The sequence below is a fragment of the Colossoma macropomum genome, unplaced genomic scaffold (assembly GCF_904425465.1).
Source record: "Colossoma macropomum unplaced genomic scaffold, Colossoma_macropomum, whole genome shotgun sequence".
NCBI classification, from domain to species: Eukaryota; Metazoa; Chordata; class Actinopteri; order Characiformes; family Serrasalmidae; genus Colossoma; species Colossoma macropomum.
In genome coordinates, this window is record NW_023494793.1 from 1,994,148 (window position 1) to 2,008,294 (window position 14,147).

Below are 14,147 nucleotides of genomic sequence, written 5' to 3' on the forward strand. Positions count from 1 at the left end.
TACAATAAAAGAAAAATGAAAGTAATAATTTAAGGATAAAAATAAAAGATAGAAAGTAAAACATTTTATTAGAATTAAAAAATAAAAACAAAATTTAAAAATCAAACACAATTTAAAACAAAATCTACTCTGATTATTTACAACAAATTAATAAAATAAATAATACAATAAAAGATAAAAGCGCCATAAATTAGAGATTAAAGCTAGGATAATGAATACAAAATAAAAGTTGGCGAGTAAAAGATCAACAAACTGTAAAAAGTAACAAAATTGCAAATACATTTTGATCCAAAATTAAAAAGAGAATAAAAAAAAAAAAGGTAAAAATGGTAAGTAAAAATTAAGTGATAAGATTTTTAAAAAGTAAAAAATTATTTGTAGCTATTTAAATAAAAAGAGATTTAAAAGCGTGTGGGCCCTTTAAAGGGTCAGAGTGACCCGGATGTTCTCCTATATGAGCGCCGCTGCTGGATTTGCTGTGGCAGAGGTTTCCTCAGTTTCTCCGGGTTTTTCTCCTCAAACTCGCCGCATGTCTGCAGGATGAACTACATGCCGGGCACCGCCAGCCTCATCGAGGACATCGACAGTGAGTCACAGACCTCCGGGGGTTTTACTCCGGCCTGAAACCGCTGAAGACCAGAGTAGCACTGCGGCTGGAGTTGGCTTCTGCTTGGAACTCTCCGTTCCACCTTAAATACTGCAGCAGTTTCGTTCTGGCGCCTCGGGCTCCTCACTGTAATTGCTGGACTATTTAAGGTGGAACGGAAAATTTGAGTAAGAAGTCAACTTCAGCTTCTTACAGGAGCTGGAAAACAGCAGATTAGTCCTAAAATACACGTTAAAGACAGAGAGAGTCCTGTTGGTGGACACTTATGAGACTAAAATACACAATAACTCAAGTACATTTGAAAACTTGTAAATATTAAAGCTTTTTCCCCAACACAGTACAATTTAGATGGCAGATGAAAGAATAAAATGGATTCTAATGTGCTAGACACGTGCATATATATATATATATATATATTTGTGTATGTATGTATGTATGTATATATATGTATGTGTGTGTGTGTACACACACATATATATTTATTTCAATTAATTAGTAAGACACTTATATGATATGATATATATGATGAACTGTAACTGCGTAACATCAAGCATGTTCTAATAAAATTAATATTCAGGATGCCTGTTTTACAAACGACCAAATCGTACGGTACATAACTTTACAAAAAATTTCCAAATAAATAATTATAGTATATAATTTGCTGCGTTTAATAACTCAGTCCTTGAAATATTGAATAAAAGGTCTAAACATGTCTAGTTTAAGATGTAAATCTATGTTTTATAAGTGTTTTTTTGTACATAAAATATGATAAATTATGAGTCCAGACTTTTAAGTGAAGGTGTGTAGGATGACCGGAGCCAATCTAATCAATCATCATGGATAATTTTTTACAAGGGTGCTTGTTATTCAGGTCACTTTTTTCTAAGAAAGGATTTTCTAATTTGGTCCCTTTTGCTTTTACCCTTTGAATGTGGTTTGTACAGTTGTGTTGTTGCTGAAACTCAACAGATAGATTGATTGATTGTTAATTTCCTGTAGACCACTGTTAAAAATTACTTAGAAATTGGCCTTAAAGGTATGTAAACAGTCATTCAGAGTGGTTTGGTGTGAAACGCTCTGTTCTAGAGAAACTTACCGAGTCAGAATTGTTCACAGTGGTGGTGATAGGAACCAGACGTCCACCTCTAAAAGCTCCCTCACAGAAAGTTACTACATGAAATGGTTATGAATTTGCTGCCTGATGACTGAAGGTGTTGTGAGGCAAAATAGTCCCCAAAGAAAACTTATTATTTCAGATTTTCCACTATTTTCCATCATCAACATTCCATATAAACTCAGAAGACTCGTGTAGGTTCACCGGTGGTTTTGGATAGTAAATAAAACGTCTATATTTGTGTTGTAGTCATGGCGACCCCTGGTTCCTATCACCTCCACTGTAAAGACATCTGAACCATCTCATACCAAACCACTCTGAATCACTCTGTTTACATCTCAAACACTGAATTATGTGAAACAGTGAAACTCCTTTTTAATATGACCACAGTCTGTGAGTTAGAGGTGACTCATTTTTTCTCCTTTTTCCAGAAAAGCACCTGGTTCTGCTGAGAGATGGGAGAACGCTGATTGGGATCCTCAGAAGTATAGATCAGTTCGGTATGTAGGCCTGATGTTGACTACATTGAGTTAAATTAGCTCATTAAAGCTCAGTGTCTGAATGTTAATTCATGGCCTACAGTTGTGGCAAAAGTGTAAGGAAAATTTGGCCAAATTACAGAAAATGGAAAAAAAATAGTAACTATAAAGTGCATAAAAATTCCTAAAACAAGAACAGAAACGTATCTGTCAATGGTGATGTTAAGTACTGATGTAGTAATACTAATACTAATAATAACCAATAATACTAATAAATAATTATATTACAATAATTAATGATATATTTATATGAAAATAATTGTCACAATAATTGCTTATGTCACAATTCCTGCTTTATTTTTTTATTATTATTTTTTTTAATGAAAATCAAATCAAATATGAACTGTCTGTCAACATTTGCAGAAAAAAAATTGCTTAGTTGTTTTTGTGTTCCACTTCAAAAACCAACAAAATATGTAATTTGGCTGGGGGTGCCCAAACTTTTGCCTACAACTGTTGTGGTGTTATTTTACTGGGGATCGTGATCTGTCGATGTCTTGTGCACGTAAAAATAATTTCTTTGTGATTTCTATAGCATTAATGTGGATTTAAAAACTTTTAGTATTAAATAAACTGCCATCTACTCTGACTGTTTAAAGTGTAATACCACAGCTTTGTTTCTCAACCACAGCCAATTTAGTTTTGCATCAGACAGTGGAGCGAATCCATGTCGGTAAAAAATTCGGAGACATACCCCGAGGGATATTCGTCGTCAGAGGAGAAAACGTTGTCCTACTTGGAGAAGTTGTAAGTACAGACTTCCTTTGTTGTTCTTAAGATGTCTCCATGGAAACAAGACTAGTTTTAAGCACGTCATAATAAAATAACCCATTCTGATAAGAAGCAGAAGCCCTGTTTATCATAATTGATGTAAGCTCCGCCCACAAGTGCTTTCTGTCATAGCTGCTAAATCTCATTCAGTGTAATGAGGAACTGTAGCGCTCACCCTGGACCCTGCAGTCAAAACTAGACAGGCTGGAAACAACGATATGGTAACGTTTAATCCAGGGGTCGAGCCCTGTTGTGGCTCCACAGCAGAATTCATTTAACAATAAATGGTCTTAAACTCTGGAGTTAATGTAGAACTGCTAATTCACCCTTTAACCCTGAAGATCAGCGCAGACTGCTGGTCACCATAGCAACACAGAAAACAGTCTCACCTAGCTAGTAGCTAACGAAACGACAAAGAGAAAGATTTTAGACGAACATCGATAATTTGGAGACGAATGGACTGATTTGCGTTTTTAATCACTCCAGCTGGTTTCCTGATACGTTTAATCTGCTAACAGATTAAACGTAACTGACAAACACTGAAAAGTCACAAAGCTGAATTCAGTGGAGTGAAATCAATGGAGCTGCAGTTACATTCTGGCACCTCCGGCACCATTTAAGGTGCAACAGGAACATTCAGACAAGAAGCTGGCGAATGAGAAGCGACTTCAGCCTCACAAAAAGTCGAACATTGAGAGACATTTGACAAGAAACTGTTCTACTTTTGACGAAAAGTTTCCTGCTGGAGATGCGAGAGAAGCAGCTATAGCTGAGCTACAGCTTAAAGCAGAGCAAAGTAAATCTGCGTTTTTTGTTTGTATTGAATTTGTTAGCCTGTACCAGTACATTAACCCATACTGAGACATATTTACAGCCAAGATGGTAAAATGGACATAAAATGTTGAGGCTCCCAAGGTGGTTTGATTTTTGTTGAAAGGATTAAATGGCTCTTCTTAGCGTTTGGGTTGCGACCCCTGGTTTTAGTCGATTACACAACATATAAACTACACCTGATCTATGCATTTTCTATCACATAATTATGCGATGTTTTAACACTTCAGGGGGCGGCAGTGATGTTTGTCGATGTTTGTTTATTTGATGTTTATTAATGATGCCTTTAGAGGGTGGCGCTGAGTAATGTTTGTTAATTTAATTTGTCTGGAGGGAGCAGCAAGGTATCAAATTAATATCACACTATAAAATGATATAAACTGAGTCTGTTCTACAGTTTCTCATTAGGTTGAATGAATAACCGACTCTAAATGTAGGTATTGTGATATAAGCTGAGTCTGTTCTACAGTTTCTCATTAGGCTGAATGAATAACTGACTCTAAATGTAGGTATTGTGATATAAACTGAGTCTGTTCTGAATCTGAACGAATAACTCCGGGTTGGTTCTTCTCTCTCTGTAGGACCTCGACAAAGAATGTGACCAGATCCTCCAGAGAGTGTCCATCGAGGAGATTCTGCAGGAGCAGCGGGTGGAGCAGCAGGCCAAGCAGGAGTCCGAGAAGAAGAAGCTGCAGGCGGTGAAGGAGCGAGGCCTGTCCATCCCCAAAGCCGACACTCTGGATGATTTCTGAAACATCTCTAGGTTTAATGTTTTTGTTTGTTTTCAGTTTTAGTGTTTGTTTATTACCTGTGACCATTATGACCATCACGGAAGATTGTGATCATGACTGTTTATGTTTTATGTAAATCACGCGCGGCGTGATGATTTCTCTCCATCTTTTGCTTTCCCGCTGTGGCTGGTGAGGCCATATGGAAATAGAGGATGGACCAAACGGAAGCACTTGGCCTGCTGGCTTTTAGTTTGAACTTTAAGAATAATGCAACCTTAAAGTCAGTGTTTGCGTTCCCTGTATGATGTTATGTTGTTGTTTATGTTGGGATGAATTCACGCTACACAACACTGAAGATATTTTTGTTCTATTAAACCTATTTTGTACTGAACGTTCTGTGGTTTGGGTGACTTGGTTTAGTCTGCATTTGTAGGTCACATGAGGCACTTAAAGGACCCGTATCAACAGCACTTACACCCACCAGGCATAACATTATGACCACCTCCTTGTTTCTACACTCATTGTCCATTTTATCAGCTCCACTTACTATATAGGTGCACTTTGTAGTTCTACAGTTACAGACTGTAGTCCATCTGTTTCTCTGATACTTTGTTAGCCCCCTTTTACCCTGTTCTTCAGTGGTCAGGACCCCCATGGACCCTCACAGAGCAGGTACTGTTTGGGTGGTGGATCATTCTCAGCACTGCAGTAACACTGACGTGGTGGTGGTGTGTTAGTGTGTGTTGTGCTGGTCTGAGTGGATCAGACACAGCAGTGCTGCTGGAGTTTTTAAACACCTCAGTGTCACTGCTGGACTGAGAATAGTCCACCAACCAAAAATATCCAGCCAACAGCGTCCTGTGGGCAGCGTCCTGTGACCACTGATGAAGGACTAGAGGATGACCAACACAGACTGTGCAGCAGCAGATGAGCTATCGTCTCTGACTTTACATCTACAAGGTGGACTGACGAGGTAGGAGTGTCGAATTGAGTGTACAGTGAGTGGACACAGTGTTTAAAAACTCCAGCAACACTGCTGTGTCTGATCCACTCGTACCAGCACCATCCAAATAGTACCTTCTCTGTGAGGGTCCATGGGGGTCCTGACCACTGAAGAACAGGGTAAAAGGGGGCTAACAAAGTATCAGAGAAACAGATGGACTACAGTCTGTAACTGTAGAACTACAAAGTGCACCTATATAGTAAGTGGAGCTGATAAAATGGACAATGAGCGTAGAAATAAGGAGGTGGTCATAAAGTTATGTCTGATCGGTTTAAGTGCTGTATAGAGAGATGAGTCTTCACTCTGCGTTTGAAGACTCTGCTGTTCGGACAGCCAGTGGGAGTTCGTTCCACCACCTGGGCTCCAGTACAGGGAAATGTCTTGATACTTGTCTTCCACACATCTTGAAGGATGGCGGGTCAAGCCGAGCTGTGCTTGAAGCTCGAAGGGCTCGTGGTACGGTTCGAGCCATCAGGTCGGGAGGGGCTGGTCCATTTTTGGCTTTGTAGGCATCAGGGTTTTAAATGTGATGCCTGCAGCTACAGGAATCCAGTGAAGGGAGCGCAGCAGTGGAGTGATGTGACTGAACTTAAGGAGATTCAGCTCAGACTGAAACACTCCTTATGACTTCATGATGAGTGGGCAGAGCTAAACGGCTGTAGGCCGGAATATATGGATATGTGCAATAGCTTTGGTTTTTGTGACATCACAGAAACAATGAATTCAAAACAGACCGTTTTTTACACCGTACACTCTTCAAAAGATGGTTCTTCAAATTAACTGGTTCTGTATAGAACCAAGAACACTTTGCATGATTACATGGTTCTTTGCATCATGAAATGGTTCTTTAGATTGATGTAGAACGTGCGGTAGATGGTTCTATATAGCATTAAAAAGGGTTCTTCTGTCGTATACAAGCTGGACATCGTAACAGAAGAACGCTTTTCAAGAAGGTTCTATATAGAACCATCTGCAGCACATTCTCTATCAATCTGAAGAGCCATTTCAAGATGCAAGTTATTCCGTTTTGAATTTGTTGTTTTTGTGATGTCATAAAAACTAAAGCATTTAGCCCCACCCACTCATTTGGGTCAGAAGTGTTTCAGACTGGACTGTTTGTTTTTTTTTAAACAAGGCAGAACCAATCAGAATGAAGCTCATTCGCATATAAGATTTAAAGGCACAGTAACAAAAAACAGCTTATTTGATTCCAAGGCATAAAGAGATGTTTGAAAAAATGCACTATGACTGTTTTTTAGTGCAATAAACAGTACAAATGTCATGGGGGGGGGGGTAGTTAAAGAAAAATGTAGGATGGGGCCCTTTAACTCTTCACAGTTCATTTAGTGTCCAGTATTTAGGAAGGTCAGCAGAACGCAGTACTTTATGGTTTTGATTACCTTAAAAAATGAGGGGCTTATTTGATACATTTACATGATTTATTTCCCACTAAGGTCCATTTATGACATTTGATTGTTGTTTATGAACCAAAAACAGTCATAATTCATTTCTACATGAGCATTTTTAAACAGGCTGTTTCTGTTACTCTGTCTTAAGACCAATATATGCAATATATCCCTGTTCTTATTGGTGACTTTCTATTGTGCATCTTTCAAAAAGCAGTCCTGGTTCAGTCGCTCTTTATAGCTTCAGCAGCAGTGGGAGGTGCTAAACTGCTGTAGGCTGAACAAGTGGAGCTACTGAATTGTGTTAGTATTGGTGACGTTCCCCTTAAAAGGGGAATACCAACCATTTTTCCAAAATTCTTTGCTTAATTAAAAGGTTAAGATGTAAACAGAGGCATTCAGAGTGGTTTGGTGTGAAACGCTCTGTTCTAGAGAAACTTGCAGAGTCAGAATTGTTCACAGTGGAGGTGATAGGAACCAGACGTCCACCTCTAAAAGCTCCCTCACAGAAAGTTCCTACATGAAATGGTTATGAATTCACTGCCTGATGACTGAGACACTGTTTTATGATAGTTTTTAGAAGGTTTTAGTGCGTAAAACAGGTTTTTTAAATCCATTCATGGTGAAGAGGTACATATGAGACAGAATAGTCCCCAAATAAGATGTATTATTTCAGATTTTTCACTTTTTCCCCATCATCGAAATTCCATATAAACTCAGGAGACTCGTGTAGGTTCACTGGTGGTTCTGGATAGTAAATAAAATGTCTATATTTGTGCTGTAGTCATGGCGACCCCTGGTTCCTATCACCACCACTGTAAAGACATCTGAACCATTTCACACCAAACCACTCTGAATCTCTCTGTTTACATCTCAATCACTGAATTATGAAGAACATCTGAAAAATTCCCCTTTAACAAGCTTTAAAGCTCTATTCACTTCCAAGTTTCAAGTTTATTTGTCATTTGTGCAACATGTCAGGACATTCATGCATTAAAATGCTTGTGATGAGGCTCAGCTAATCACTCTACAGAAAGTAAACAAAGTAAAAATAAAAATACAAGAAAATACTGAGACTGAAATAAATGAAATATACACAAAATATCCAAATATCCAACCATGAGATCCAACCATGATCCAACCCTGTCGTTGCAGGTTTCTGAGCCTCTTTAAGGCTTTTGTACTCTGAGAAATGCTGATGTTTGAAGTTTTGAAAGTTATTGATGATCATTGGCTTTGTGTAATTCCCTCTTGCACCACATGGTGTCGCCAAATACTGCCGTTAAGAACGGGCTGAAGAATCAGAGCATATTTACTTCTTTCAATTAGTAAGAAATACATTATCATTGTCTTACAAAAGGTTCCCTAAAATGGTCATATTTCATATGTACTGTAGTTGTTATTATTATTTGCCATGTCTAACTGAAGCTGCTCAGACACAAAGTCAGTAGCTCTGGGCGACGGTCAAAGACTTCTAACAGTCCCTGCAGCAGCTATACATAAGACTTCCTGTGGTGGATTGCTGAGTGAGATATGCAGATAAAAATCAACTCTGAGTCCTCAGAGCCCTCTGAGGAAGTTGCATCATTATCTCTTCCACTGAGCTGCAGAGGTTTTATTGGTCAGTGAAGACATGCAGAACAAAAAAGGCTGCTTGCTGAGAATTGAATTGAATTGTGTTGATAATTAATAGATATACGAGACGTCAGTGGGGCCTTTTTTTGCACCAGTGAACGTCCACATGCTTCCTGTGCACAGGTGGGCCCTAATTTGTTCATATTCCCCTCTGATGATTTAAGATTACGTTCAAAATGAATTCAAAGTCACACCCTGAATTGGTTTTAAGCCTTGGTTTTAAACCTTATAGTTCACCACAGTATACTATGATTTAGAAGCCTACACTTTGATTTTTGACAATATTTACAAAGGTTTTAATAGAATGGGATCAGTATATAACCAACAAATTTCACATTCTACATAAAAGGCCAATAAAATCTACCCAAATCAGGTATATAGTAAACTCTTATTATGCTGTGCTTGAATAAACACCACTATCTTCGACCAAAACAATTGAGAAGTGTTAAAAACAATGCGCTAGTTTAGCAGAATTGATCTCTCTTTAGATATAGTGTGAACTAGACTAGTTTAGCGCTGTTTTGCGACCTTTCTAGGGCACTACATAGGGCGTAGGGGGAAGCCATTTGGGACACAGCCGTACGCTTGCCGGCGCTGGCAAAACTAGCACTAATGCTAAAGCTAATTAAATACGGGCTGAATCTCAAATGGCTGCCTACTCCCTACGTAGTGCACTACTTGAGTCAAGAAACTACGATTTCTACACTCAAATAGTGAACTTAATGTTAAATGAGGAGTCGAGTAAATCCCAAATGGCTTTCTAGTAGGTGCATAATACACCGTTTGGATGTAGAAGTCCATATTTCGTGACCTACATAGTGCACTACGTAGGGAGTAAGGAGCTAAATTGGGATCCGCCTAAGGTGAATGGGAGGAAACAACAGAATGCTAACCGGCGCTAGCAAAGCTGACAGCGATGCTAAAACTAAACGAACAAAATAAAAAAATAAAGAAGATGCTAATCGGCTAACGCAAGCAGTGAGGCTAAAGCTAATAGCATAGTAAACGGGGCGAACAGAAAACAAAAATCTTCCAGGGCTGAAAAAAGTATCTTTTAAAAAAGTAGCTTAAGCTAAAGCGATGCTAAAGCTATCCCAATACTGAATGGGGGGAACCACAATATGCTAACCAGCTAACTTAGCAATGCTAGCGAAAGCGTTAAAACAGTAAAAGGTAAAAATAAATAAATAAATGAATAAAAAGCTGACCGGCGCCGGCAAAGCAAAGCTATAGTAACACTAAAAACAGTTCTTCAACGGTTCTTTAGTAAAGGCAATAGTTCTAGAACCATATGTTCTATAAGGGACCATTTGTGTACTGAAATGGTTCTTTAGATTGATGGGGAATGTGTTGTATATGGTTATGTATAGAACCTTTTTGAAAACGGTTCTATATAGAACCAAAAAGAGTTTCTGCTATTGTTACAATGTAAAGTTTATAACAGTAGAACAACCCTTTTTGGTGCTATATATATAGAACCAATTTCTATAAGGTTGTATATTCCCCATCCAGTGGTTCAACATAGAACTACTGTCTTTACTAAAGAACCCTTGAAGGACCATCTTTTTAAAAGGGGAACTCCACCAATTTTTTAAAAAGCTGTATATAATTACATGAATGAGACGTAACTAAAGTCATTCAGAGTGGTTTGGTATGAAATGCTATGTTCTCTGTTCACAGTGGTGGTGATAGGAACCAGACGTCCACCCCTAAAAGCTCCCTCACAGAAAGTTACTATGTGAAATGGTTATGAATTCACTGCCTGATGCCTGAGATGCTGTTTTACAATAGTTTTGAGAACTTAAAATCCATTCATGGTGGAGGGATACATGCAGGGCATTGTGATGCAAAATAGTCCACGTATTTTCCCAAACGTATCACTATTTTAACATCATCAACATTACATAAAAACTCAGAAAACACATGTAGATTCCCTTTGCAGAGTAAATAAACTGGTTATGCTGTAAACGGTTATGTTGTAGACACAGTGACTCCTGGTTCCTATCACCACCACTGTAAAGACATCTGAATTTGTGGGTTTATTAAAAAATAAGCCGTTTCTCACCAAACCACTCCGAACGACTGTTTATGTGTTTAGTGGCAGGTTGCTGTCACAGAGCTGCTCTGCCAACAGACAGGAGATCCTTTGTCCCCAGAGCCATCAGGCTCTTCAACTCTTCCCAGGGGGCCAGAAGAAGAGGGAAGAGGAGAGATGAGGACTGAATCTCAATCTCAGGCTAAATCATAGGTTTATTTTATCCATCTGCACATGTGGTCACCTTACTGTACATATTACACTTTCTGTAACCTACCGTGCATCTTGCACATCTGGACACTCCACACCTGGACACTTCATTTCAGTACCAATATATGCACATATTTATTCAGTATTGTCATTATATGCTGTTATTAAACTGCCTTTTTCATCTAAGGTTATAGATCTTATTGCAGATTTTTGTATATTTCTATGTGTATTTATGCCTGTAGATAGGTTTTTTGTATTTAGTCTTCTTTTTATATTGTTTCACCCTTATTATTATTATTGCTGTCCTGTGTAATAAAGTATCTATCTATCAAAATATATATATATATATATATATATATATATATATATATATATATATATATTTGCCTGTTCTCCCTGTGTCTGCGTGGGTTTCCTCCAGGTACTCCGGTTTCCTCCCACAGTCCAAAAACATGCAGTCAGGCTGATTGGACATGCTAAAATTGCCCCTAGGTGTGAGTCAGTGTGTGATTGTGTATGTCTGTCTGTCTGCCCTGTGATGGACTGGCGACCTGTCCAGGGTGTATCCTGCCTTCCGCCCAATGACAGCTGGAATAGGCTCCAGCACCCCACTGCGGCCCAGAAGGATAAGCGCTTTAGATGATGTACACACACACACACACACACACACACACACACACACATATATATATATATATATATTTATACACATATATATGCACACACTCACACACACACACGTATAAATATATATATGTATTCTGTCTCAAAGACTGAATACTCAGAAATTTTGAAAAATCGGTGGCGTTCCCCTTTAAGAGTGTGTGTGCTATCGCAGAGAAGCAGACGCGGCCACGCCCCCTCCCCCTCCCCTTCCAGCCGCTGGAGGGCGGAGATATAGCGGCTCTGAATCAATGCGGAGAACATGGCAACCCCGAGCCCGCTGTAGGCCCGCGCACCGCCGGCTGGCCGCTTTTATCGCTTTTATTTCATGTTCGGATCTTTGTGACACTTTTATTCGGACGCTGGATCGGGAGCTGCGGGGAATGCCGCACGGGCACCGGGCCAGGAAGAAGAAAAAAAAGTGCGAGTGACCAAAAAAAAAAAATCTAAATACGAAAAAATAAATAAAAGAAGCGGCGCTTTGGTGAGCGAGCGAGCGAGGAGGCGCCACCGGGAGAGGGAGCACGCCTGCAGCCGGGGGGCAGCGCACCGAGCCCGGTCAGCCAGGCTGGGATCCACCGCGGGGCCGGAGCACCTTCAAATCTTCAGTCTTCAGCCTCTTCATCCTCTTTCTTTCTGGCATGCATCATCACCACCCTCCTCCTCCTCCTCCTCCTCACCATCATCATCATCATCATCATCATTATTATCAGAGGATGTAAAGCTCGGCCTCCCCCCCCCAACGCACAAATCCTACAGCACATTTCTCCTTTAATGGGACCTTTTTTAAAAAAGATATTTATTTATTTCTCTCGGTGCATTTTGGCAATGCCACCCCTACGCACTCTGCCATTCTGTCATTCCGTCTGTGCGCACCAAACTGCTTGGCACATGCAGACATGCGTGCGTAAAATGCGCTGCCTTTGATTCTATTCGGAGGGAGAAGAAGAAGGGAAAGTAGGGAAAATAGCAGAATTGGGCTGGGAGGAGCCTCTCGAAGACTTTTTTCCCCCCTTTCTTTTGCCTTCCAGGGGCAAATATCGGAGTGGATTCTTTAATGGAGCTGGAGAATATCGTAGCAAACACGGTACTCCTAAAAGCAAGAGAGGGTAAGTGATGCTTATTATTTATTTATTAATTTTTTTTTATTTTATTTTATTTTTTTCCCATATTTTGGACTCAAAAAGAGGAGCTGCACCTCCTGTGACGATGATGTAATCTCACTTCTCTCAAACACTGATGAGCAGATGGTGTTTCAACAGTGAATGAAGGAAGGACTTTTATATTATTATTATTATTATTATTATTATTATTATTATTATTATTATTTATTTTATTTTATTTATTTTATTTATTTTATTTTCTCCTCTGCCTTTTGTCACTCGCCCCCTTTTCCGTTTTTTCACCAAGCTGCTAACGTTTTGACAGCCCGAGGCTGAAGTTGGCCAGCCCTCCTCTTCTTGTTTCGAATTTTCCCGTTCCACCTTAAATGGTGCAGCAGTTACATTCTGGCGCCTGAGGCGTTATAATAACCGCCGCACCATTTAAGGTGGAACGGGGAAGTTCGAAACAAGAAGCTGGCGAATAAGAGCAGTGCTGCTCAAAAACCCCAACAAAGCCATCAGCCTCCTACATCCGTTTAATGTTCTCAAAATAAAAGCCATACTGTGACTGAAAAAGGCCCAACGCTGGTCTGGGAACGTTTTAGGGGCCCAAACCTGTAAGCTAAGCTGCTCGTTCTGAGCCAGATATGGCCTTTTGTGTGTGGTGAGACGTGAGCTGGGAGCCTTATAGGCTGAAATGAATCACTGTGACACGACATGGAGCCCATTTCGGGCGAAAAAATGAAATAAAAGGTGATTATGTTGTGTGAGAAACACTTCTCGTCGACACCACTGAAGCCACACTGACCGCTACTTCCTCTCCCGGTGCTCTCACACACACTGTCGAGGCCTTTGTCGTTGAACCAGCTCTAATTTTTTGCTCATTTTTGGGCAACACACGTCTTTATCTGCTATTTTAACGTCAAAGCTATGTGGATAGCCAAATAAGTTGGAAGTGGAGGCCTGAAGGCTGTGGTGAATGACAAGATAAGCCTAGCGTTGTAGGCCAAACTGAAACTGAGGAGGAGGACAGACAGTAGATACAGGGATTAAAGGGGAATTCCACCGACTTTTCAAAAATCTTTGCATAATTAACTGGTTGGAATGTAAACAGAGTCGTTCAGAGCGGTTTGGCGTGCTCTGTTCTAAAGAAGCTTAGAGTCAGAACTGTTCACAGCGGTGGTGATAGGAACCAGACGTCCACCTCTAAAACCTCCCTCACAGAAAGTTATTACATGAAATGGTTATGAATTCACTGCCTGCTCGTTTTCAGAAAGTTTTGAGGTAAAGGTTTGGCATAAATTTTATATTTTAAAAGCCGTTCATAGCTGAGAGGTACATGCAGGGCGTTGTGAGGCCAAATAGTCACAAAACTGACCTTATTTTTTTCCAGATATAACACTGTTAACATTAGCAACAACACAAAAATATCAGAACACATGTGGTGGTTATGGATAGTAAATAAAATAGCAGTTTTTTGCGTTGTGTACATCGTGAAC

The 14,147-nt window shown here is 39.7% G+C and overlaps 2 protein-coding genes across 3 annotated transcripts in view; both read left to right on the top strand.

The window, feature by feature from the left end:
• Window positions 1–443: 443 nt before the first annotated feature.
• lsm1 (LSM1, U6 small nuclear RNA associated) lies at window positions 444–4,984 on the top strand. Its single transcript, XM_036579790.1, has 4 exons — window positions 444–586; window positions 2,153–2,221; window positions 2,892–3,007; window positions 4,444–4,984. Exons 1-4 carry the CDS (start codon window positions 541–543, stop codon window positions 4,612–4,614), a joined length of 402 nt encoding a protein of 133 aa, XP_036435683.1. The 5' UTR covers window positions 444–540; the 3' UTR covers window positions 4,615–4,984.
• A 7,570-nt stretch (window positions 4,985–12,554) lies between these two features.
• grk5l (G protein-coupled receptor kinase 5 like) overlaps window positions 12,555–14,147 on the top strand; it is a 95,411-nt gene continuing 93,818 nt past the window's right edge. For both annotated transcript variants that reach the window (XM_036578191.1, XM_036578190.1), the window contains exon 1: window positions 12,555–12,654. In XM_036578191.1, coding sequence (XP_036434084.1) covers window positions 12,603–12,654 — 52 coding nt within the window. In that variant the 5' untranslated portion in view covers window positions 12,555–12,602. The remainder of the gene's footprint in view (window positions 12,655–14,147) is intronic.